Source organism: Scyliorhinus torazame, chromosome 18, assembly GCF_047496885.1.
Source record: "Scyliorhinus torazame isolate Kashiwa2021f chromosome 18, sScyTor2.1, whole genome shotgun sequence".
In the NCBI taxonomy this organism is placed as follows: domain Eukaryota; kingdom Metazoa; phylum Chordata; class Chondrichthyes; order Carcharhiniformes; family Scyliorhinidae; genus Scyliorhinus; species Scyliorhinus torazame.
The window spans coordinates 65,416,799-65,442,301 of NC_092724.1; the positions used below are offsets into that span (position 1 = coordinate 65,416,799).

General features: G+C 47.7%; 1 protein-coding gene across 1 annotated transcript in view; it reads left to right on the top strand.

The window, feature by feature from the left end:
* The window catches only part of palm1a (paralemmin 1a), a 360,072-nt gene extending 335,610 nt beyond the window's left edge, over positions 1 to 24,462 (top strand). Inside the window, exons 7-8 of the mRNA XM_072482830.1 lie at positions 2,422 to 2,490; positions 18,018 to 24,462. Coding sequence (XP_072338931.1) covers positions 2,422 to 2,490; positions 18,018 to 18,697 — 749 coding nt within the window. The 3' untranslated portion in view covers positions 18,698 to 24,462. The remainder of the gene's footprint in view (positions 1 to 2,421; positions 2,491 to 18,017) is intronic.
* The last annotated feature ends 1,041 nt before the right edge of the window (positions 24,463 to 25,503 follow it).

Genomic DNA, 25,503 nt, shown 5'->3' on the forward strand with positions numbered 1-25,503 from the left:
TCGTCTGCACAGAAGCACTCAATAATCAGAGGATGGTTACTCATGAGTCCAGAGAGACCACGTCAAATGAAATTGTGAAGATTTTGACTCCAAAGGAGGAGCACCACAACCCACAACAAAGTGAAATTGTAAAGATTTTGACTCCAGAAAAGGAGCACAAAGAGATCAATGATGATTCAAATGAACCTGAAATGACTCCAAAAGAGGAGCACCTAGAAATCAGTGATGATTCAAGTGACCCTGAAATGACTCTAGAAGAGGAGTACCAAGGAAGCAAAGAAGAGGAATCAAATCCACCACAAATGACTGATGTCACCAACATCAATGCAACATCAGATCATTCTCACAATTCTCAAGAAGAAACGGTCAATGTAGCAGATACCACAAAGGACACTGACACCAATAACTGTGACAATGACTCAAATCATCCACATGGCACACTCATTGAGCGCAACAGAACAACAAAAACCACAAGAAGCACAGCAGAAACAAGAACAACAACAGCAACAACAAAAACAACATGCAGCGCAACAAGAAAGACAAAAGCAGCAAGAAGCATCCCAGAAACAACAAGCACGACAAGAAAAAGAACAAGAATAAAAGCGAAAACAACGAAAACAGAATCAACAAGCGCGACAAAAAGAACAACAAGAACGACAACAACAAGAACGCCAACGAAAACAACTAGGACAGAAATGACAGAAACATCAATAATGAAACAACGACCTGTACAACATGGTACAACTCTACACATGAAGGACAATGCCACAGCACACTGCGAAACAATGACAAGATTACAAACATGCCATGGTATGATAAAGAAACTCACAAATTCACATCTGCTCCAGAACAAACAAGCAAAACAGCTTTCACGAACGATGACATACAGAATCAATACCACAAACACAGGAAAAAGTCAAGGTCAGACAACGGTGCGACACAGAATCGCTACCCGCAATCAAATGGAACAGGGAAAAAAGGTGTCCACATCATCAAACGGCTCATCAGCAAAGCAGCTGAGTCACGTTCCGATGTCAACCTAGCTCTGTTATCGTACTGAGCAACCCCATTGAGCTCAGAACTGTCACCAGCTCAAATGCTCTTCAGCAGAGACATCCGGACAACCCTACCAGCAATGCAGTTCCGAGACCCGGGCAACGCACTGGTTCTCGACAAAATGCGGGCACTCCGCTCCAAACAAAAATGATACTACGATCAACATGCGAACCCACTCAAGCCACTGACAATAGGTGATACCATCAGAATCAGGGACCCAGAAGGCGGATGGTCTGAGCTAGCCACGGTGATCAAGCAGGAGCCACCGCGGTCCTACATTGTCAAATCGTCAGTGGGAGTACTTTTTCGCCGTAACCGCCGGGATCTATTCGAGATTCGACCTACAGCGCCAGTATTTCCCACACTGGACTTGACCGAGTCCATTTGTCCACAGGACATTCCTCGCCACACAACGCCAGACAGTACTCTTGATGACATCAAACCGTCATCCCCACCACCACCGTTAAGACGCTCCAGCAGAAGCTGTAAGGCACCCGACCGGCTAGATTTGTAACGATTCTTCGACACACGCACAAGACGAATATGGACATTTCTCACGATGGACTCATAACACAGTTAATTGTTTCTGAATTACTTTTATAATTTTCACAGTGTGCAGATTTGTATATTCTCACCACTTGTTATGTATAGTTTTCTTGAGGCCAGTCTAGAAAACACATCAAATAAAAGGAGGGAGGGTGTAGTGATCTGTACATCTGTACATACATCTGCACATACACCAGGGACTACAGACAGATGTAACAGCCACAGCGTCACTGGAGGGCAGCATCAGAGATGGGTATAAAGGATCTAGCCCGAGGGAGGATCCGTCTCTTTCAGAAGCACAGGGCTAGTGAGCAGCAGCAGACAGAGACAGCTCAGCATCGGCAGTTTACCTTAGCTTCACTGGTCATATCTCTTGACTGTATTATATCTAGTTAAGCTCTGGAAACAGAACAAACCCACTGAATAAATTATTTGGGTGAACCGGAAGTCTACAATCTGTATTCAGACTTAGAGAATAACATAAAACTCTTGTATTTTCAACAGATTTTGGCCTTTATAAACAGGAAAATCTCAGAGGATTTACGTGCACAATAGGCCCTTCTTACATTCTTCAAACATTTCAGAACGTTTGTGCCCATCAAACTTTAGCAAGTTATAAAGCTCCATTGTGAAGGGAAGCTTTATTTACAATGCCAAATAGTTCTTTTAAGGTGACCTCAGATTGTGACCTTTGAACTCAGTTAACAGTGGCAGAACGCAGTCTTGATTGGTTTAGTGCCCCCCAAACCCAGTTTAGCCTCTTCACCCAGGCTGTACACACTCCAGAGCCATCAAACTCAACCTTTATTCTGTTCACAGAATCGGCAAAGCATCACAGCAGCCCATTGACCAATAAAACGGAAGGAAGCACGGAGAAGATGAAAGCTGGTAAGAGTAACTATTAACTAGCTGTGCTCTACTTCCCCTTGCTGGTGTGTACATGTTTAATGTGAGTCACTCAGCAACATTGCCTGATTCGTGCAAGAGTCTGACAATCTTTTACACTTCATTGTCTCAGGGATATTGGGTGTAAAATGGTCGCAATGGAGACCCAAATTCAGAATCAACATCCTGCATTGCAAAAGCATCTGAAAAGTGTCCTCCCAGAAATTGAGTTGAGACATTTCCCAGCTGTTCCTGGCAGTCCCTAAAATACATAGCGGCACCCTTACAAGAATGACACTCTCTTTTGGCGCTCCAAGTAAGACAAGAATTAATATCAACCACAAACACTGACTGAAGGTTTTGAGAGGACAGGTAACTGACTGAGACAGCAGTACCACACATACATATTCACACACACAGACATGTATATTTGCACACATATAGAATCATAGAATCAGAATCATAGAATCCCTACAGTGCAGAAGAAGGCCATTCAGCCCATCGCGTCTGCCCAACCCTCTGAAAGAGCACCCTAACCTAGGCCCCCCCCCCCCCCCCGCCATATCCCTGCAACCCCACCTTACCTTTGGACACTAAGGGGCAACTTAGCATGGCCAATCCACCTCACCTGCACATCTTTGGACTGTGGAAGGAAACCGGAGCACCCGGAGGAATCCCACGCAGGTACAGGGAGAAGGTACAAACTACACACACACACATACTCTGACATGAAAGGTTTTGCCCTCCGATCATTAGGCGCTACCTAATATAATAAAATAGTCTTTATTATTGTCACAAGTAGGCTTACATTAACACTGCAATGACGTTACTGTGAAAAGCCCCCAATCGCCACACTCCGGCGCCTGTTCGGTGGTTCGCCACTTGTGGGAGGAAACCAGAGCACCTGGAGGAAACCCACGCAGACACAGGGAGAGCGGGCAGACTCCACACAGACAGTGACCCAAGCAGGAATTGAACCTGGGATCCTGGCGCTGTGAGGCAGCAGTGCTAACCACTGTGTTACTGTGCCGCCCGACACAGATACATATATTCACATATATACACGTACATGCACACACACATATATTCACATATACACACACGCACATGCATGTATATTCACATACATCTCCACACATACATTGACATACCTTCACACATGCTTGTGGACACGATTATGCGCATATGCAGGTACACATTCTCCCAAGCGCAGTCTTGCATGCAGCACCCCCACAATATACATTTCCATTCACATCCCCATCCATATACCCGGACACAAACACTCGCCCATACACACAAATACACACACACACCACCCCACTCACTTATATGTGCTCCCATTTATATATACATCTACAGAAGGTAGCACCTTTCATGTCAGTCTGTGTGTGTGTGAGAGTGTGTGTGTATGTGTAAACAAGGCATTCATCCATCAAACCCATCATGTAATAGAGTGAGAAACTTCAAATTCAAGGATGTTTTCATGTGGTGATACTGCACAATGTGGTTCATCGCATGAGCTGAATAAAGTACAGGAGATTAATGAGGGACAACTGGACGAGGAACTTCCATTCCAACCTTACTCCCTGCTACATCGAATAAGGATTATATATAAGAAAGGTTTGCATTTATATAGCACCTTTCAAAATCTGAGGATATCCCAAAGTGCTTTACAACCAATGGAATATTATTGATTGTGATGCTGTTGTTGGAATTGTGCAGCGGTTTGTACAGACTTATCCCACAAACAGCAATATGATCGTGATCATCTGTTTTGTAGTATTGGTTTGAGGGATAAATATTGGACAGGGCACGGGGAGAACACCCCCCCATCTCTTCTTCAAATATCATCACAGGATCCTTCATCTGCACTTGGGAGGGCAGACGGGGCCTCAGTTCAACAACACATCGGAAAGATAGTGCTTTTGACAGTGTAACACTCCCTCGGAGTGGCACTGGGAGTGCAAACCTCGATTATGTGCCCAACTCTCTGCGGTGGAACTTTGAAACCACCGACATCCTGACTCAGATGCAAGATAGAACGATCCACAAGGTTGTCACTTAAAAAGAGGAATTTCAGATCCATGTCACTTGTTACTAAATGTTCCCTGGAAATTGATGATGGGGCAACTGCCAGACTTCACATCACTCGGAGTCTTTGTGGGTTTTGCTATCTGTGTGTCTCTTGGGTTGAACATGGAGCTGTGATCATTCTTATTCCCATCGCTCCAAGGTGCATACAGTAACACACATTTATATAGTGCCCTTCACATAGTAAAATAAGCATCTCACAGGCACAATATCAAACAAAGTTTGATTCCGAAGCTCATAAGGAGGTATTAAGAAACAAGAGCAGAAGGAGATCATTCGGCCCTTGAACTGCTATGCGAAGCGATATGATCAAAGCTGATCTTCTGCCTCAACTTTAATCCAGGACAGGTGAGCGGAAGTTTAGTGAGATGTACCGGGAGACAGCGGGTTGTTTTTAAGGAGCATCTTCAAAGAATGGAAAATGAGGCAGAGAGGTATAGTTGAAGGAATTTCGGATCTTAGAGCTGAGGGAGGTGTAAACATAGCCAGCAATGATGGAGTTATTAAAATCGGAGTGAACAAGAGGTCAATTGGAGGGAGAGCAGATATCTCGGAAGATTGCTGGGCTAGAGGAAATTACAGAGGTAAGGAAGGTTGAGCCATGCATACTTTAAGTCAGACACTGAACATTCAGTGCCCTCTTGCCAAAAGACCCAGACAACATATACAGCTTTGACAAAGGGTCATCTGGACTCAAAACATTCTCTCCCGAAAGATGCTGCCAAGATTTTCCAGCATTTTCTCATTTTCTCTTTGGTTTCAGACAACATATAAGTTGGGCTGATAAATGGCAAGGGACATTCACGCCACACCATTTCCAAGAAGAAAGAACCTGACCATCTCCCCTTGACACTCAACAGCAATGCCAGCACTAAATCCCCCATCATCAATGTTCTTGGGGTTCCCATTGACCAGAACCAGTCCCCATCCATCACCTGAAACATGCACTCCCTCACCCTGATGCACAATGCCAGCAGTATGTCTCATTTACAAATACAGTGCAGCTATCACCAAGGCTCCTGATACAGGCTGGAATTCTCCGGCCGCTCACTGGCAGTTCTCTGGTCCCACCGGCAGCGCACACCCGCCCATTGGTTTCCTGGCGACGTGGGTGGCTTCGATGGAATCCTATTGACAACAGCGGGAACAAAGAATCCCGCCGCCGGAGAGTGTCACGCCGCCTCCCGCTGCCAAGAAACAAACGGCTGGGGGGGGGGGGGGGGGGCGGTTGAATCCCACCACCATGAAGTTCCCCTCCAAGTCACTCACCAACCTGACTGAGAAATATATCGCCCGTTCTTTCTTTGTCGCTGGGTCAAAATCCTGGATCTCCCTATCAGCACTGTGGGTGTACCTACTCCACAGGGACTGCGGCGATTCAAGAAGACAGCTCACCACCACCTTCTCAAGGGCAATTAGGGGTGGGCAGTAAATGCTGGCCTAGCCAGTGACGGCCGCAACCTGCGAAAGAATAAAGAAAAAGAAAACTCCACTGAGATTCAAGCTGGGCAGCTTGGGCAAAGGCAATTAATGTCTGCAGATTTTTTTCATGCCATGCACAGTCAGTTTGTTTAGGTGTGTGGGCCACACACACAAGGTAACTTAAAGAGGCTGCCCTATGTGCGGCTAGGTGGAACTGTCAGCTTCACATTGGTCAGATCCTTGATAATTCAGGTCATGATCACATTTGGTGGAGCTTTCTGAGTCACATATGGGGCAGAGATACTCCAATCTACCCGAGAGGGGCAGCGCCGGGGGCAGAGCGTCCCCAACCAGTCCAGAGGGGCAGGGCCCAGGGCAAAGAGTCTCCAACCAGCCCAGAGGGGCAGGGCCAAGAGTCTCCAACCTACCTGAGAAGGGGAGGGGGGGCGGGGGGGTGTTCCACCTTCCCCAGTCCTTAGTCCTCCATTCCAGGAGGATCTTCATGAACAGAGGCCCAAACATTCCTGTCCACCACCACCCTCCTCCACCTGGCAAAACCTATTCTGTCATGAAACAATTTCTCCTTTTACTGGTCTCACCTCCTCCAGAGAGAAGGTATGGACATGGGTACTCATATGGGACCCCAGTTATGTCCATAGTTTGCGAGGTTTGTGGACATTCCACGTTCCGGTCCTGCTCAGGACCCTTCGCTGAGCTTTCTTTCGGCAACATTGATGATGTTGCTCTCGTGTAGAACTGGAAAAATACCATCAATCTTGATCCCAATTTCCACCCTTCTCTTGCCTTCACATGGTCCTTCTCCGAGACTTTCCTTCGCTTCCCTACCTTGACCTCTCTGTCGCTATCTCTGGGGATCGACTGTCTCTCAATATTCATTACAGACTCCCGCAGCTACCATGATGACACCTCCTCACATGCTGCTCACTGTAAGGGCTCCATTCCTTTGTCCCAGTTTCACTGCCTCCATTGCATCTGTTCTGGTGTTGCTGCCTTCCAAAAGGTGCTGCTGATATGTCTTTCTTTCTCCTGACCCAAGGATTCTCCTACCTGCCCCTCCCCCGTCCCCCTCCATGGTTGACAAGACCGTCAATCATGTCTGATACATTCTTCCCTCACCCCTTCCCCTCCCTCCCTGAATCACGATAGGGTTCCCCTTCTCATTTTCCACCCTACCAGCCTCCACATTCAGAGGATCATCCTCCGCCATTTCCGCCAACTCCATCGTGATGTCACCACCAAACACATCTTCCCCTCACTCCCCCTGTCAGCATTCAGCAGAAACCATTCCCTCTGTAACACCCTGGTCCACTCTTCCATCACGTCCAACACCTCATCTTCTTCCCCTAGCACCTATGCAGGAGGTGCAACACCTGCCCTTTTTACCTCCTCACCACCCAAGGCGCCAAACACTCCTTCTTCCAGGTGAAGCAGCGATTCACTTGTGCTTCTTTCAATTCGGTCCACTGTATTCACTGTTTCCAATGCGGTATCCTTTACATTGGGGAGACTAAACGCAAAGTTACATTCCTGCCACTCAAGTGCCAGGCAATGACTATCCCCTACAAGAGAGGATCTAATCATTGCCCCTTGACATTCAATGGCATTACCATCGCTGAATCCCCCATAATCAACATCCTGGAGGTTACCATTGATCAGAAACTGAACTGGACTAGCCAGATTAATACTGTGGCTACCAGGTAAGGTCAAAGGCTAGGAATCCGAAGGCGAGCAACTCACCTCCTGACTCCCCAAAGTCTGTCATCCATGTAGTCAGGAATGTAATGGAATAAATCCCACTTGCCTGGGTGAGCGCAGCTCCAACAACACTGAAGAAGCTCAACACCATCCTGGACAAATCAGCCCACTTGATTTCTCCCCCTTCCACAAACTCTCAAACCCTCCACCACCGACAGTGACAGCCATGTGTACCATCCACAAGATGCACTGCAGTAACTTACCAAAGTTCCTTAGACAGCGTCTTCTAAAGCCACGGCCACTACCATCTAGAAGGTCAAGAGCAGCAGATACCTGGGAACCCCACCACCTGGAGGTTCCCCTCTAGGCCACTCACCACCCTGACTTGGAAATATATCACCATTCCTTCACTGTCGCTGGGTCAAATTCCTGGGACTCTCTGCCCAACAGCACTGTGGGTGTACCTACACCTCAGGGACTGCAGCAGTTCAAGAAGACAACTTACCAGCAGCTTCTGAAAGGCAACTAGGGAAGGACAATAAATGCTGGCCTAACCAGCGACATCCACGTCCCATAAATGAATTTTTAAAAAAGACTGGGTGACCACTTCGCAGAACACCTGCCCACAGTCTGCAAGCATGACTCCAACCTTCCTGTCCCTTGCCATTTCAACTCACCATCTTACTCTCCTGCCTACACCTCCATCCTTGGTCTGCTGCAAAGCTCCAGTGAAGCCAACACAAACTGGAGGAATAATCCCTCCAGCCTGATTTCCTGAGACTAAGTGTTGATGCCAGGGCAGGATTAGTTGAGTTCTACGACAGTAAAACTTGCGCCACACCTGGACCAACTCGCCGACTGTGAGGGTATGTACCGACGTCACGTGGAACACGATCGGTTCCAATGGAAAATGCTGTCGGTTTTGCCGGAATCAGGATTCCCACTTGAGAGGCTGACAAGCTGCGGCCGCATATTAACACTCCACTCCCCACACACACTCATCCCAGCCAATAAGATGGCACTGGTTACGCTGGAGCGTGCCCATCCATTTGATGAGTTGGCTGAGGCTAAAGGGTACCTAGGGGGTGGTCTGGGGGGGACACCCATACAATCGGAGGTGTGCACAGCTGCATGGCTGACTGGCAGGCTGCAGCATGGTGTTCTGTGCCCATCCACCCCGATCTCACAGTCCACCTCCTGGCCACACCCCACTACTCCTCCCGGCCCTGGCAGAAGCCCCCCAGCCAGCGGCATGATGTCAGCACAGTATGGCGATGTTGGACACTTTCCATATCCCCTCTCTTCCCCCTCATCAACCACGATGCCTGTTCCACAATGTTTGAAAGCACAAGTGAATCTCGCCGTCGGGAATTTCCCCCGGTGGAGTCGGAGCGTCGCAGAGACTCCGGAGATTACCGGGTCAGGCCCGCTAATGATATGCCAACGGCGTTTACTGTACGTGTGGAATGGAAAGCATTGACGCCGCTGTTGAGGCGATGGAGAATTGCGACGAGACGTGACCCGGCGCCTCCCATGATTTTAGCGTCAAAACCGATTCTCCACCCAATCACGTTTTGCGATTCCGGAGTCAGACGATGGACAATCCCGCCCCTCATCTTCCAATTCGGCACATTACAAGACCCAGGACTCAATGTTGAGTTCAACAATTCCGGGCCATGAACTCTGTCCTCCATTTTGATTTTTTTCCTGCTAGTGCCAATTCATAACTTGTTTCCTTGCTTTCTCGTTTGTGCTTTCAGACAGAGCTGACCTTTATTCTGCTATTAACACCTACTCTGGACCAATGCCTTGTTTTTTTACCTTTACCATTACCAGTTCTCTTTGCCTTTTTCATGATATCTTGAGTATTTAATCGCTCCCATCCTCTAACCTATCCCTCACTCCCCCTTTCACTACAACATAAAAACTCATCACAATCCTCCCTCTCTTCAGCTCTGAAAAATAATCATATTGTGTCATGATATCCACATCAGCATATCATGGTGCAATCACACACACACTGATGGACAGGCAGTTGGACCAACCAGCACACACATAACATCGCAGCCAATCACCAGTGAGAGCACACGCACTATAAAACAAGGAACACCACAGTTCCCACTCATTCTACCAGGAGATAGCTCAGAGCACAGAGCTCACAGCGTGCCACTCAGACATAGACCATGTGCTGAGTGCCTCACTAAGATAGTGATAGGGCTGGGTCCACAGATTAGCTGGTGAAGCACGTAGCCAAGCCAGCAGTTAGTTGTAACCGTTGTTAAGACAATAAAACAGAGTTGTACCATCTATAGCCGTGTTGGATCATTTGTGCATCAGAACACCCAACACGACATGATACCAGTAGTGGACGCAAACCAGCGACTGTGAGACCTACCTGTACCCTTTCAGAAATCTGCCATCCTGCTCCATGGAAAACATCAGCCCGCTGCAGTCGCTCCGAATTTCTGGTAATCTTGGCGTAAACTGGAAGCTGTTTAAACAGCGTTTCCAGCTCTCCCTAGAAGCCACACACAGGGAGAATGCATCAGACACCAGGAAGATCGCCCTCCTCCTCTCCACGGCGGGGCAATACGCTATCCACATCTATAACTCCCTGGCATTCACAGAAGGCGAGGACAAAACAAAATATAAGATGGTGCTTCTGAAGTTCGAGGAACACTTCAGCGTGGAAGTCAATGAGAGCTTCGAGAGGTACCTATCCCAGCAGCGCCTGCAGGGTAAGGATGAGCCTTTCCAATCTTATTTGACACACCTCCGTATCCTCGCGCAGTCCTGCAGCTATGAGGCCAACTCCGACTCCATGATACGGGATCAGATAGTTTTTGGGGTCATCTCAGACACCCTGTGCCAGCAGCTCCTTAAAATAAAGCGCCTCACCCTAGCGACTGCCATCGAGACCTGCGTCCTCTATGAGAACGCGACCACCCGGTACTCCCAAATCCAGGCGGCCGAAACGGCACGGCATGGGTCCTATGAGGCGGAGCAGGTCCAGTCGATCGAGTTCCTCCCGGCCCGCGGCCCGGACGAGGGTGGCCATTTTACGCGCTTTCCGAGGCCTCCCGCGCTTGTACGCGCCAAAAGAAGGGACGTTGACGCAGAGGGACATGATGCGCAGGCGCGCTCTACGCAGGACCACACCGCGCATGCGCGGTGGCGCAACGAACGCCATGACGTCACGACGTGCGGCAACTGTGGCTCCACCCACTTAAAGCGGCAATGTCCGGCCAAAGTGCGACAATGCCTACGCTGTGGCAGGATGGGCCACTATGCTGCCTGCTGTCGAGTAGCTCAACCTGCTAACTCCCAACAATTCGGCCAGCCTCGCAGGGTTATGCGGGCTATTCAGCCCCCCTACACGGAGTCATATCCAGATAGTATGCAGACCAGCGATACCGAAGACAGGGAGCCCTTCCGCGTTGCGGTAATCCACAAGAACCAGATGTCCCCAAGTCGGAACCACCAGCCGCTGCCAGTGCACAGCATTGATCCGGGCAATGAGTGGTATGCCACCCTAACGGTCAACCGATCCCAGATCACATTTCGCCTGGACACTGATGCCTCCGCCAATCTCCTCGCATGGTCAGCCTTCCAGACCCTGAAGGTTAAACCACCGATTCGGCCATCCCACTGTCAGCTGGTTGACTACAATGGAAACGTAATCCCGGCCACGGGGTCCTGCCAGTTCAATGTTACACACAACTCACACAAAGCCACATTATCATTTGAAATCGTAGGATCCTCGAAGGACTCTCTGTTAGGCGTACAGGCGCGCAAGATCCTCCACCTCGTTCAACGGGTACACACTCTGTCTCCAGAAGGCACGTCCGATTTCCCGGGTGCAGACTTTAGGGCGCAGCTCCACTCACTCCTCGTGCACAACCAGGGGGTTTTCGAGAGCATGGGCGCACTGCCCTACACGTACAGAATACGGCTCAAACTGGACGCCACCCCGGTCATTCACGCACCTCATAGAGTCCGAGCACCACTCAAGGACCACCTCAAGCAGCAGCTGCAGGACCTGCAGCACCAAGGAGTGCTTTCCCGGGTCACGGAGCCAACGCCATGGGTCAGCTCCATGGTGTGCGTCAAGAAGCCCTCCGGCGAGCTCCGGATCTGTATCGACCCAAAAGATTTGAATCACAACATTATGAGGGAACACTATCCCATACCCAAATGAGAAGAAATCGCAAGCGAAATGGCTCGGGCAAAAATATTCACCAAGCTTGATGCCTCAAAGGGCTTTTGGCAGATTCAATTAGATCAGTCCAGCAGGAAGCTGTGCACTTTCAACACTCCATTTGGCAGATACTGCTACAACAGAATGCCATTCGGCATCATCTCGGCCTCCAAGGTGTTCCATCGCATCATGGAACAGATGATGGAGGGCATCAAAGGGGTACGTGTCTACATAGACGACGTTATCATCTGGTCCACCACACCACAGGAGCACATCAGTCGTCTCCAGCGTGTCTTTGCACGGATACGGGATCAGGGCCTGCGCCTCAACCGAGCCAAGTGCTCTTTTGGCCAGACTGAGCTAAACCTTTTGGGGGACCACATCTCCTGGTCGGGTGTGCGGCCGGATGCCGACAAAGTGGCAGCTATTGCAGCCATGCAGCAGCCGTCAGACAAGAAGGCAGTGCTGCGCTTTCTCGGGATGGCCAACTTCCTGAGGAAGTTCATTCCAAACTTGCTTGACACACGACTGCTCTTCGCCACCTGGTCAAAAAGACAACGGAGTTCCAGTGGCTGCCTGCACACCAGAGTGAGTGGGAGGAGCTCAAGGTCAAGCTCACCACCGCCCCGGATATGGCGTTTTTCGATACCACACGGGAAACAAAGATCTCCACTGACGCCAGCCAGTCCGGCATTGGGGCGGTACTCCTGCAACGGGACGACACCGCATCATGGGCTCCGGTCGCCTATGCATCACGGGCCATGACCACCACAGAACAGCGCCATGCGCAGATTGAGAAGGAGTGCCTAGGCCTGTTGACTGGCATCGACAAGTTTCACGACTATGTACACGGTCTTCCGCAGTTCGCTGTGGAGACCTACCGTTGCCCCCTGGTCGGCATCATTCAGAAGGACCTCAACGATATGACCCCTCGCCTCCAGCGCATTCTGCTCAAGCTCCGGAGGTACGACTTCCAACTTGTCTACACCCCGGGGAAGGATCTCATCATCGCAGATGCTCTGTCCAGGGCGGTCAACACACCGCCCGATTCGGAGGGGTTCGTTTGTCAGGTCGACGCACAAGTAGCCTTCACATCGGCCAATCTGCCGGCCACTGATGCACGTCTGGCCCACATTCGCCGTGAGACGGTGGCTCAAGGGGCAGTGCCCACAATTTTACAATGTCCGGGACGACTTGGCCGTCATTGATGGTATCCTCTTGAAGTTGGACCGGATCGTGATCCCACACAGCATGCACCGGCTTCTCCTCGAACAACTGCACAAAGGCCATCTCGGAGTTGAAAAGTGCAGGCGGAGGGCCCGAGAGGCTGTATACTGGCCGGGCATCAGCGACGACATCGCCAACATGGTGCTGAACTGCCCCACCTACCAAAGGTTTCAGCCGGCGCAGCCCCCTGAGACACTTCAGCCCCATGAGTTGGTCACGTCCCCCTGGGTGAAGGTGGGCTTGGACCTCTTTCATGCGCTCGGCAGGGTCTACACTATTCTGATTGACTACTTCTCAAGTTATCCGGAGGTCATACGCCTGCACGGCACGACATCATCAGCTGTCACCCGGGCATGCAAAGAAACCTTTGCTCGCCATGGAATTCCACTCACCGTCATGTCTGACAACGGGCCTTGCTTTGCGAGCCAAGAATGGTCTTCCTTTGCCACTTCATACAACTTCACGCACGTGACATCCAGTCCCTTGCATCCCCAGTCCAATGGAAAGGCGGAAAAGGGCGTCCACATTGTGAAGCGGCTCCTCTGCAAGGCTGCTGATGCCAGATCTGACTTCTGTTTAGCCCTGCTGGCCTATCGCTCGGCCCCACTGTCCATGGGCCTCTCGCCAGCCCAGCTGTTGATGGGTCGCACCCTCAGGACCACTGTGCCGTCCATTCATGTTCCTGACCTCGACCATGCTCCAGTACTGCGAAGGATGCAACAACAGCATGCTCAGCAGAAGGTGGCACATGACGCTCGGGCGACTGATCTTCCTGCCCTGGCACCTGGAGACAACGTCCGCATCCACCTACCAGAGGGTGGCTGGTCGGCAACCGCCGAGGTTCTCCGCCACGTGGCCCCCCACTCATTCCTGGTTTGTATGCCTGATGGCTCCATTCTCCGCCGTAATCGGCAGGCCCTTCGTCTGGTTCCGCGCTCGCTACGAGATCATGCACCGGTGCCACGCCCTCCTGTTGTCCCTGATGTCGACTTTGTTGAGCTACCTGCCACTCTGCCTCTTCCTCTCTCACACGTGGCCAGGCCCATTCCTCAGCCGGTGGATACTGACCCACCCTTGAGGCGGTCAACCCGAATTCGTCGCCCACTTGAGAGACTTGACTTATGAGCCTGTTAGCACATTAGACTCACTGAATTGTTTGACAGTACTGTTAACGAGTTTCTTTTCTTGTCGTTCATTGTTCCAGAAGTTCTCTCTCGTCGTTTGTTGATTGCATTTGTTCTGTTATTGGTACAACCTCGTTGTTCTGTTGCACCTGACACCTTCCTCTGTATATAGTTTAGCCTCATGTACATGTTGTAAATATTGCACACACATACTCAGCTGCACTCAGTACACATTTCTATTTATTAGCATGTAGGCACATATCCTTTGTGAAGGGGGGGGATGTCATGATATCCACATCAGCATATCATGGTGCAATCACACACACACTGATGGACAGGTAGATGGACCAACCAACACACACATAACATCGCAGCCAATCACCAGTGAGAGCACACGCACTATAAAACAGGGAACACCACAGTTCCCACTCATTCTACCAGGAGATAGCTCAGACCTCACAGCGTGCCACTCAGACATAGACCATGTGCTGAGTGCCTCACTAAGATAGTGATAGGGCTGGGTCCACAGGTCAGCTGGTGAAGCACGTCCCAAGCCAGCAGTTAGTTGTTGCCGTTGTTTAGACAATAAAACAGAGTTGTACCATCTACAGCCGTGTTGGATCATTTGTGCATCAGAACACCCAACACGACATATTGGATTCAATGTTGTCTCTGTTTCTCTCTCCATAGATGCTGCCAGACCTGCTGAGTTTTTCCAGCACTTTTTGTTTTCAGGGGTGTCATTCTCCGCCGGCGGGAGTCTCCGTTCTGCCGGCACCGGGGGGTTTCCCGACGGCGTGGGGCTGCCCCACAATGGGAAACCCCATTGACCGGCCGGTGTTACGGAGACTCCCGCCGGCCGGTCGGGGCAGAAATGTGGCGGGGCGGGATGGAGAATTTCGCCCTATATTGCTCCTTAAGGCTGGTACTAGTTAAGGCGAGACATATTCACAAGTGTCCTTAGACAGCACTTTCCAAAGCCAGAACCTTTATGATCTAGACGGACAAGGGCAACAAACACATGGGAACACCATTAACTGTAAGTTCCCCTCCAAGTCACTCACCATCCTGACTTGAAAATATATTGGTCGTTCCTTCATCGTCGCTGAGTCAAAATCCTGGAACTCCCTCCCTAACAGCAATGTGGATGTACCTACACCTCATGAACATCAGCGGCTCAGGAAGGCAGCTCACCACCACCTTCTCCAGGGCAATTAGGGATGGGCAATAAAAATGCTGACTTAAGCAGCGTCACCCATATCTGGAGAAGACTTAAATAAATGAAAAAACAGTTTCCAATTGGGTGCCCTAGGGGGCAAGGTGCCAATGGTAATGACCAGGATGCAGCCTGATATCTAAAGAGGGCATCAGATTAGAGTCCCTGAACGCCTTCATCTTCTGGCCCAGTAAGTTTCCAGCAGTCCCTTGAAGCTGGATCATGTGTCCTGTGCTTGATGTAAAGGAGCTGCCCTCCAGCTGACCCTGAGTCCTGAAAGCTCCAGCATTGGACTGTTCTTGATTTAAAGCCTAGTTTGATCCCTGGGCAAGCAGGCAAGCAGCTTTACCCCACCCACCCTTGCTGACTCGCGATGTGTTTATGCTGCTGTAGTAATGGTAACTTCTGCCACCACCTGGAGCTGCGATGGTACTGCAAAAAGACAAAACAAATCATAAAGTGTGGCAACATACTCCATAGAACCATGGAATTAATACAGCGCCATTCGGCCCATCGAGTTTGCAACAACCCTCTGAAAGAGCACCTTACCTAGGCCCACTCCCCCGCCCGACCCCCTAACCACACCTAACCTACATATCCTTGGATACAAAGGGGACAAAGGGGCAATTTAGCATGGTCAAACCAGCTAGCCTGAATATCTTTGAATGTTTGTATGACAGATTGGGGGATTGAGAGCGAGCGAGCAGCCTAGGAGAAGAACTTGGCCTGTATGGAAGCCTGTAGTTGGATTTGAGGATATTGAGAATGTTACCCTGAGCCAAGCTTCCTTTACAGAATCTCACTGAATGTTTCAATCAGATCCCTAACCCATAATCCCAGAGTATTGAGCCCAAAAATAGATCAACACAATAAAGAACCTGAAGAGTAAGGTGTATTGTACTTAGTGCAGTAACGGTGGGACCTGGAGAGTCATGTGCTTTTGAAGGTGGCAGGACACATTGAGAGAACGATTAGCAGAGCACATGGGACCGTGGGCTTTATTAACAGAGATAGTGAAAATAAATGCAGAGTGCTGAAGCTGTATAAAACTCTGCTTAGACCACAACTAGAGTATTGGCTCAGAACGTCTGATCGAGGGAGGGTCATACCCAAGGGATTCCCCGAAAGATGCGCTGCAACTGACAACTGGACCTACCCCCACTGATTATCCGCTACCCCAACAACCCAACACTCCACAGCCACCCGAACCCCTCCCTGACCACCTGACCCCTACACCACACAACCCCCCACACACCACCCAACCCCCTATACCACCCATCCCCCTATACCACCCAACCTCCCCCCACATGCCACCCGTCACCTCCCAGCCACCCAACGCCCCAACACTACCGCCCCCCCCACACTCCACCCGACCCCCTAGACCACTCAACCTCCCCCCACACATCATCCCCCAGCCACTCTATCCCCCCCCCAACCACCAGACCTCCCCGGCCTCGTTCCCCGCACAACACAACCCCCCCCCCCAATTATCCAACCTCCCCCCACATCCTACCAACTTACTTTACGCACTTACTTTTCCCTGGTTTCACAAAGTTGCCCGACCCTTTAAATGTATTTACTTACCGACGACGAGTGGTGTAGAAAAGGGGGCATGGCTTCCTGCCTCAGTCTGAAGGCCTTGGTGACCCATTTCGTTGCACTTTTCCAGGAGGCACGAATCAGTGGGTTGGGGTGAGAAAGGCGCAGCTGTATCCCCCTGTCAGTAAAATGGAGCGGAGGAGTCACCCATGTGTGAATCTCGCTCCTCGGAGGATCCGGACCTTTCTGTCCAGTTTTGATCATCAAGTTGGAGAAGCTGTGGTTGTTCTTGGAGTAAAGGAAATGGAGGGGCGATCATTTTGAGATGAACAAGATTGTGACAGGTTTGGATAAGGTAGTGGAAGAGAAGCTGGTCCCATTGGCTGGTGGTTAAAAGGACTGGGAGATACAGATTTGACATTTTAGGCAAGAGGCAGGGAATACAGTGAGTGGTAATGATTAGGAACTCACTGCCTTTGAGAGTGGTGGAAGATGACCAATGATTTCAAAAGGAAAAATAAATTTGCAGGGTTACGGAGATAGAACAGGGGAAGGGAGCTGATCGAATTGCTCTACAGAGCATTCAATAGGCTAAATGATCTCCTTCTGTGCGGTAATGACTCAATTACCCTATAAACTGTAAGTGCCAACCATGGTTCAGTGATAGCACTCTCACCTCTAACCTGGAAAGTACCCACTCCAGGGACTAGGGCCCATAATTTAGGCTGAAAGTTGAGTGAAGTACTGAGAGAGTGTTGCAATGTCAGAGGTGCTGTCCTTTTGACCAGAGTTTAAGCTGAGGTCTGATTTGCCTTTTCACATTGGTGTAAAAGTTGCTTATCTGAAGAGTAAAAGGGGAGCTGTCCAGGGGATTTATCCCTCAGCCAACCTCACCAGAAACCAACTTATGGGGTCATTGTAGGCAGCCTTTAGCATATAGTTATTCTTTTCTCTGCTGCTTATTCACTAACATTTGGCTCTTTTGTTGTTGCCCCAGCAATGTTTGCCGTGGAAATTACAGTGGAGAAGGACAATGTAACAGGGAAGACTAAGATCTTGTCTACCACTAGTGTGTCTCCCAAAAACAAGCAGCAAGGTGTCAAGGTCTATGAGGATGACCTCAAGGTGATCCACGAGATGCGAAAAGGTGATGGAGCAGTGGAAAATGGAGTTCATCTTCTGAGTACCACCGAAGTTGACGAGCTGATACAGAAAGCCGACAAGGTGACAGACTTCAATAAAGCAGTGATTCCTGATGGGAAAGGACATACTGTTCAACTTGAGGCTGACAATCTAACCCCAGAAAAGCTAAAGCCAGATGGGATAGCTGGAGAAAATCTCAAAATCCTCCAGAAAACCCCAGGAGACGGCGCAGAGCCAAGCAAAGACAAGCCAGTGACCATGATTTTCATGGGATACCAGGATGTTGAGGACGAGAACGAGACCAAGAAGGTCCTCGGGTATGATGGAACAGGCAAAGCAGAGCTGGTGGTGATTGAAGATGGCGACAGCAAGAATGAGAGGTCAGTGGAGAGTCAGGCTCCCCCGAATGGCACTGCTGCAGAGCCTGGGGCCCAGACCACTGAGGAGAAGCCAGATGGGAAGGGGAAAGAGGCGGTCGACGAAGCGAAGGACCTGAAGGATAAGCAGCGTTGCCAATGCTGTATTGTGATGTGATTGAGTCCTGTCTTGCTCTTATTGTACAGTTGGAATGTTATATGTTCATAGTCTTCAGATGCACCATATGTCTTCTAACGTAACACATGCTTTCAATTAGGGATGCAAGGATTGCAGCTAATCCATCGTGTCTTAGCAAAGACCTGCATTTTTATTGGAATTCAGTCAGAGCCTAAAATAAAAGCTGATTGGCTGAATGGCACCCGAAACATCATCATTTGAGTACAGTTGAGCTTCACTAAAGTTACTTTGATGATGACATGGTGGTGCTGTAATGCCCTATCAGATTCATCCACAATGTGGAAGCTGCATAAACAATTAACCCAATATTCAGTCGAGAGAGAAAAAAATTGCAATTAGTCCTCGAAAGGGGCTTTTGTCCAGGCTGTGGGGTGGGAGGGCAGAATTGTCAGTTGCGCTCTCTGGAGATTGTTTTGTTTCTGCATTAAAACTTGCCCTGGTCACTCTATAGCATCGGGGCTGATTGGAATAGGCTGAAAAGAAGGCCTTTCAATTTAGCCCTCGGCAACCCCTTTTTCTTTCAGTGACTCTCAACCAAAGGCGAGATGAAGGACGAAAAGCAAGTCAAACAGCACCTTCCCAAGTTTTTGTAAAATAAAGCGGGAGACCGGATGCCCTAATTTAGAAAAAAAATAATTGAAGAATTGGCAAGATAGCGAAGGGATCAGAACTGGAGAAAAGGGGATGGGTTGGTGCATTTATTTTATTTTCTTCAAAGTCAGGATTTAGCTATGTCATTTACTTCATGGGGGAAGCATTCCAGCAATAAAGCCAATCCATCATCATTTGAGTATCTATGTTACTGTAAAGAGGTTCTTTATTTTGCTAAGACAATTATTTCCTAAACTGGAAACAGACTAAGTCAGCCCTGAAGAAACAAGACTTTCTCAAAACCTGTCAGTAATGTAAGGGTTAAAAATCAGAGTGAAAAACTCAAGGTATTATTCCACATCACTCTCGTTTTTCTGTCATCTGCTCAATCAGCAAAAAACTGTACACACATTCATGATATTTGGTTATCACTTTTATGCAGTCATTACCTCCTCCAACGTGAATCCAATCAAAGTGAATTATTTGATCCTTTATTGAGCCACAGTGCTTTTGAGTTCAATCTTTCTATTTCATGGTAAACTATGATGCCTTAAAATCATCTGAATAAGCAAAAATAAATTAATGTCAATGCTTCAGCTTGGTCATTTTGGATCACAACTAGTTCACCAAAGGGGTTATAATATCCTGGAGAAAATCCAATTGCTGGACAAACTTGATAGGGTTAGTTGAGGAATATTCAGGATCATGGGGGAAGCCTTGCTGTCAAATAATGGGCTTCAGGACTAGAACCTTTTTGAGTACCCAAGAAACTAAAGAAATGACCTACAAGACCGCACACCTCTTTATTTATTTTAAAAGAAACAGAAAGTGCCACTCACCAGCCTGACTTGGAAATATATCGGCCGTTCCTTTACTGTCACTGGGTCAAAATCCTGGAACTCCCTCCCTAACAGAGTTGTGCATGTACCTACACCACATAAACTGCAGCAGTTCATGAAGGCGGCTCAGCACCACTTTCTTGGGGGCAATTAGGGATGGGCAATAAATGCTGACCTAGCCAGCGAAGCCCGCATCCCGTAAATGAATAAAAAAAGGAAAACATCAGCAGGTCTGGCAGCATCTATGGAGAGGGAAGCAGGGTTAACTTTTCCTGTTCTTCTTCCGAAGAAGTGTCACATTGAACTCGAAAGGTTAATTCCATTTCTCTCTCCACAGATGCTGCCAGGCCTGCTGAGCTTTTCCAGCACTTTCTGTTTTGATTTTAGATTTCCAGCATCCGCAGTATTTAGCTTTTATTTCCTATTTTATGTCTTGTTGCTCGAGACAGGATTTTACTGAATATTTAAACTGCAGCGGGAATTAACTATATACAGGAATCACTCGCCTGGCTTCCTTCAGAGAGAGTATCGCTTAGTTTATTTCTCCAGAATATACATTGACTAAATTTGAATCGAGCACTGAATGCTCAATTTGTTGATTGCAGAATGTCAATCAACATTGAAAGATGTTGGGTGGGATTTTCCGTTCTGCTGGCGGGATCTTACTGTCCCGCAAGGCGGGAAATCCCGTTGACAATGGCAGGGACAGAATTTCCCACCATCGGCACCTGGCAAGCCACCCTCCGCCGCTGAAGAACGCGCCGCGGAGAGGGGAGGAAATCCCTCCCATTGTGTGTGTGCTATCAATGATAAATCATCTACTGTTTTTCTACATTGTGATTTCCCGTAATATCCATGTCGAACTGGCAGCTGCAAAATCTTAGTAAGCTTGCAGAATCGCCTGTACTTTTTGGATTTTCTAAATCATTGCATCCCTAATTTGAATACATTTTTCTACATCACACTTCAGTCTTGAGCCAGATCAACCTATCTTATACACTGCCAGTCACCATATGCTACTCTCCGTATCTATATGTACAATGTGATACAATGGGACCATTTTATTTTTCTCTGCATGTTCTATAGCTCCAAGCAGATTACAGATCATCGCTAAAGCAGTCAACTGGTGTTGTCCTTTAATTACCCTGCTGCAATCTGTCTGCAATTTTTGTTGCCTCAATACCGAGGGTCCAATGAGGCTAGAGACCGATTGCAACACTGTTGTTTAGGTGAAGAACCTCGTTTCACTTTGTACTCCAGATGTTAATCAGATCAAATCGGAATCGACCATTCATCCAGATTAGAGAGTCAGGTGAAAGTGACGTGACGCAAAGCTATTCTTAACTGACTATCAATCCAATCCAGATTGAATCTGATTTGGACAAATACACCCAAACTCAAATTACAAAGAGGCACCACATGAAGTCACATATCTTATTGTTCCTAGGCTGAATTGACTTTGTAAATATGTATGTTTGAGTGTGCCTGTGTGTATATGCCTGCATGTGCTTATGTGTGTGTATCTGTCTGTGTGTACGTCTGTATTTGTTTGTGAATCTGCCTCTGCCTATATATATACATATGTGTTTGTGCGTCTATCTGTGTGTGCATGTGTTAAAGTGTAACTGCGTGTGGGTGTGTAAGTGTGCCTATATGAGTATGACTGTGTGTATACCTTTTGTGCTCGCCTGTGTGAGTGCCTGTGTGTATCTGCCTGTGTATGTGTTTGTGTGCACCTGTCTGAGAACATGCAAGTGTTCTTCTGTGTCCGTGTGTGAATGTGCCTATATATGTGTGCCTGAGTATATCCAAGTATATGTGTGCGGCCTGTGTATATATGTACCTATGAATGTGTATGCCTGTGTGTATCTGTATGTATGTGTGTGTGTATAGAATGTGTTTATGCGGATATCCCTGTGAATTTGTGCCTGTGAGAGTATGTGAGTCTACGTGTGGGAATGTGCCAGTGTTTTTGATTGTGCCTGTGTGTGTGTATGTCTGTATGTGTCCCTATGTGTGTGTGCCTGTGAGTGTGTGTCTGTGAGTGTATCTGTACATGGGGAGTGTGTCTTTGTCTGTTTGTGTTTGTGCCTGTGATTGTGTGCACGTAAATGCGTTTATGTGTATCTATGTGAGTGGAGTGCGTGTGAGTGTATGTAGGTGTATGAGTGCCTATGTGTGAGAAAGAACTCAGACCAATTGGGAACTCACTTCAGTTCTCTTATGTTAATGGTTGTATTTATTTGACTCTACAGCGATTCCAGGCATACCAAAGACTCCACTAAATTTCGTCACTATGAAAGTGGTTTTATTGTTTTCATTAATGGCAACTCTATTGAAAATGGGAGTGAGCAAGACAATCAAATTTCCTTAAAATAGTTTCCCCATTTTGTTGCTCTCCATAATTGAAAATTCCCAGCCTTCTAATGGAGATATCAATATTTATATACAGAGCTATACAGATATATCTATTTTTAAAACAGGATGCCTTGGGAATGGCATTAGCCCACGTTTAGATTTTACCAGCCTGAGAGATAGTTCCAACACTGTGGATGCGATAGATTACATCGTACCACTGAGCATGCTCATTAGGGTAATAAAGTAGTCCCATTTTATTCAAATACATTCCAGGGGCCTGTGGCACAAGGTGATCTCACATAAATTCCTCGGCATAGCACAGGTGTAAGCATGACATGCACTTCACAGAGGCGGCATTCATCATGTCTCTTGGGCGCTTCTGGATTTCTGAGGCTTTGGGCTACAACTCTCTGAATCAGGAAGGCAAAATTATTTCTGAGTGTGGATTCCCTTCATCTATTGGAAGTTAGGCTTTGTAACTAGTCGGTGTTCTTTGTTATTTAGCACGGGTATGAGCTGTGTTGTAAAGAGATGGAAACACTTAGTAATTTCTTCTATATTACACCCCATTCCAAAATCCTATAGCATATCAGTGGGTTCTTTAGGAGCTTCTAAACACACTGTCCAAAATACTATTTTACAACATTCAATCAAATAAATGGATTCCTAATATTAAAGCGCATTGGAACATGATAATGATTACATTGGATTCTAAGTTGCAAATAATTGTCGAACTTTGTTTTAAAATGGAGGCTTTTAAAGAAAATAAGTTCCCATTGAAAACTTTAATACAAGAAAATGTAATGCAAATATTTTTGTTATGACATATTATAATTACTCTTGTTTTGTGGCGTGTGTTTTATACACGCACACACACACCCACACACACCTCAGTATGCCTGTCTGACGTGTTCAAATGTTTATTTGGGAAAACATAGTATGTGGACTCATACAGGATGAATTATACATGCTGTGTGATGTTTGCTCTATATTACAGAATCTAAACAAACCCTATAGGATGAATTCAACACTGACAGAATTTTTTTTGTGAGGGACGTTGTTTGAGGTGTGCGTTACAGTCAACTCCCCTTGGAAGCATGTGGCAATGAGACTGAGAGGTAGAATTAATTGAAATACTTGCTGGCCTGTAAATACGGTGCGTACAAGTATGTTCCCCTTAAATCTCACTGTCACCCAGGGGAGCAATCAACTTTCAACATCTAGAGGAGATATGAAGTGGTGACTGAAATGGAAGGTTTTAACTGGAGCAGGGTTTCCCAAGCTGGGGGTCGCGACCCCTTCTGGGGTGGGCAATTGGCGTCATGAGCTCTGAGACAGCACTGGCAGCTGTGGGAGCAGAGATTCAGATTTGGCAGCTCTTGGATTTACTGTGAGGCCTGTTCAAGCGCAACACATTTTCCTTTGTCTTTGGCGTGACCTAATCGTTTACGCTAACAGAGCCTGCAACATGGTTGGTGTCTTCAGGCTTATTTTTTTGTGCCTATAACCCCCAGGCAGCACAAGAACCTTCCACTTGCACAGTGTTCCCTGCCCCCCCCCCCCAATAATTCATCCTGGGGTCGCACCAAGTGTGAAACATTAAAATGGGAATAGAGCAGTTTGGAAAGTTTGAGAAAAATACTGAACTAGGAGATGTAAGGAGTTAGCTATCTGTACCCTTGATGTGAATCGGCCTGTCATTTTACTCTTACCAATGCTCGACAGGGTAAGAGCATGGTCTCCAGAAGGTGTATAAAGAGCCAGTGTTTCATTAGAAGGTTGGAACTGTAAACAGGTAGAATGAAAACTAAAAAGTTAGTTCATTGAGCTAGGTGCCACACTTACCACACGCACCCGAGTGGAGTCGACTGTATTTAATTGTTTGGAACAATGTGAAATTTAATATGCAAAAATGTATAGTAATCAAAAATAAAATCTAGATGTGGTTAAACGGAATTGTTACTAATGTGATTAAATCCCATGAATTTGGTTGTCAGTAGTAAGTTGAGCTAGTGATATAGCTGATACGGGGTTAAGAAAACGTCCCCCAGCTGTCACCAGGGGAGCAATCAACTTTCAAAGGAGATTTTAAGTAGTAACTTAAATGGAAGGTTTTAACTAGAACAGGGGTTACAGGGGTTCCCATGCTGGGGTCGCGGCCGCTCTGGGGCAGACTTTCATTATCACTGTTGCTGTTCGTTTTCCAGATGAATGAGTCTCCATTTCTGCAATTCTTAAAAGATCGTCGTTTAGTTGTTTCTGTTAACTGAACGTTCCCATTGATTTGAGAAGAAGAGGGCACAGATTAAAGGTAATTAGTGAATGGAACGAAAGTGATAGGAGGGGAACCTTTTTCGCACAGCGAGTGGTCAGAGTTTGGAATGCCCTGCCTGAGTGTGTGGTAGAGGACGGTTCAATTGGAGCAGTCACAAGGGAATTAGACAGTTATCTGAAAAGGAAGATGGTGCAGAATTATGGGAAGAAGGCAGGAGAATGGAACTAGGCGAGTTGTTTATTCAAAGAGCTGGTCCAGTCACGATGGGTTCTGCATTGTAACAACTCTGGGATTACATAACCGCATAATTGTTACAGCTCAGAAGGAGGCCATTCGGCCCATCGTGTCCGTACTGGCTCTCCAAATGAGCATCATAGCTTAGTGCCATTCTCCTGCCTTTTCCCTGTAACCCTGCACGATGTTTCTCTTCAGGTAGTAATCTAATGCCCTCTTGAATGCCTCGATTGAACCTGCCTCTACCACACTTCCAGGCAGTGCATTCCAGACCCCAACCACTCGTTGCGTTATAAAGATTTTTCTCACATCATATTTGCTTCTTTTGCAACTCACTTTAAATCTGTGCCCTCTCATTCTCGATTCTTTTGTAAGCGGGAACAGTATCTCCCTATCTACATTGTCCAGCTCCCTCATGATTTTGAGCAACTCTATCAAATCTCCATGTAGGCTTCTTCTCTCCAAGGAGAACAGTCCCAACCTCTCCA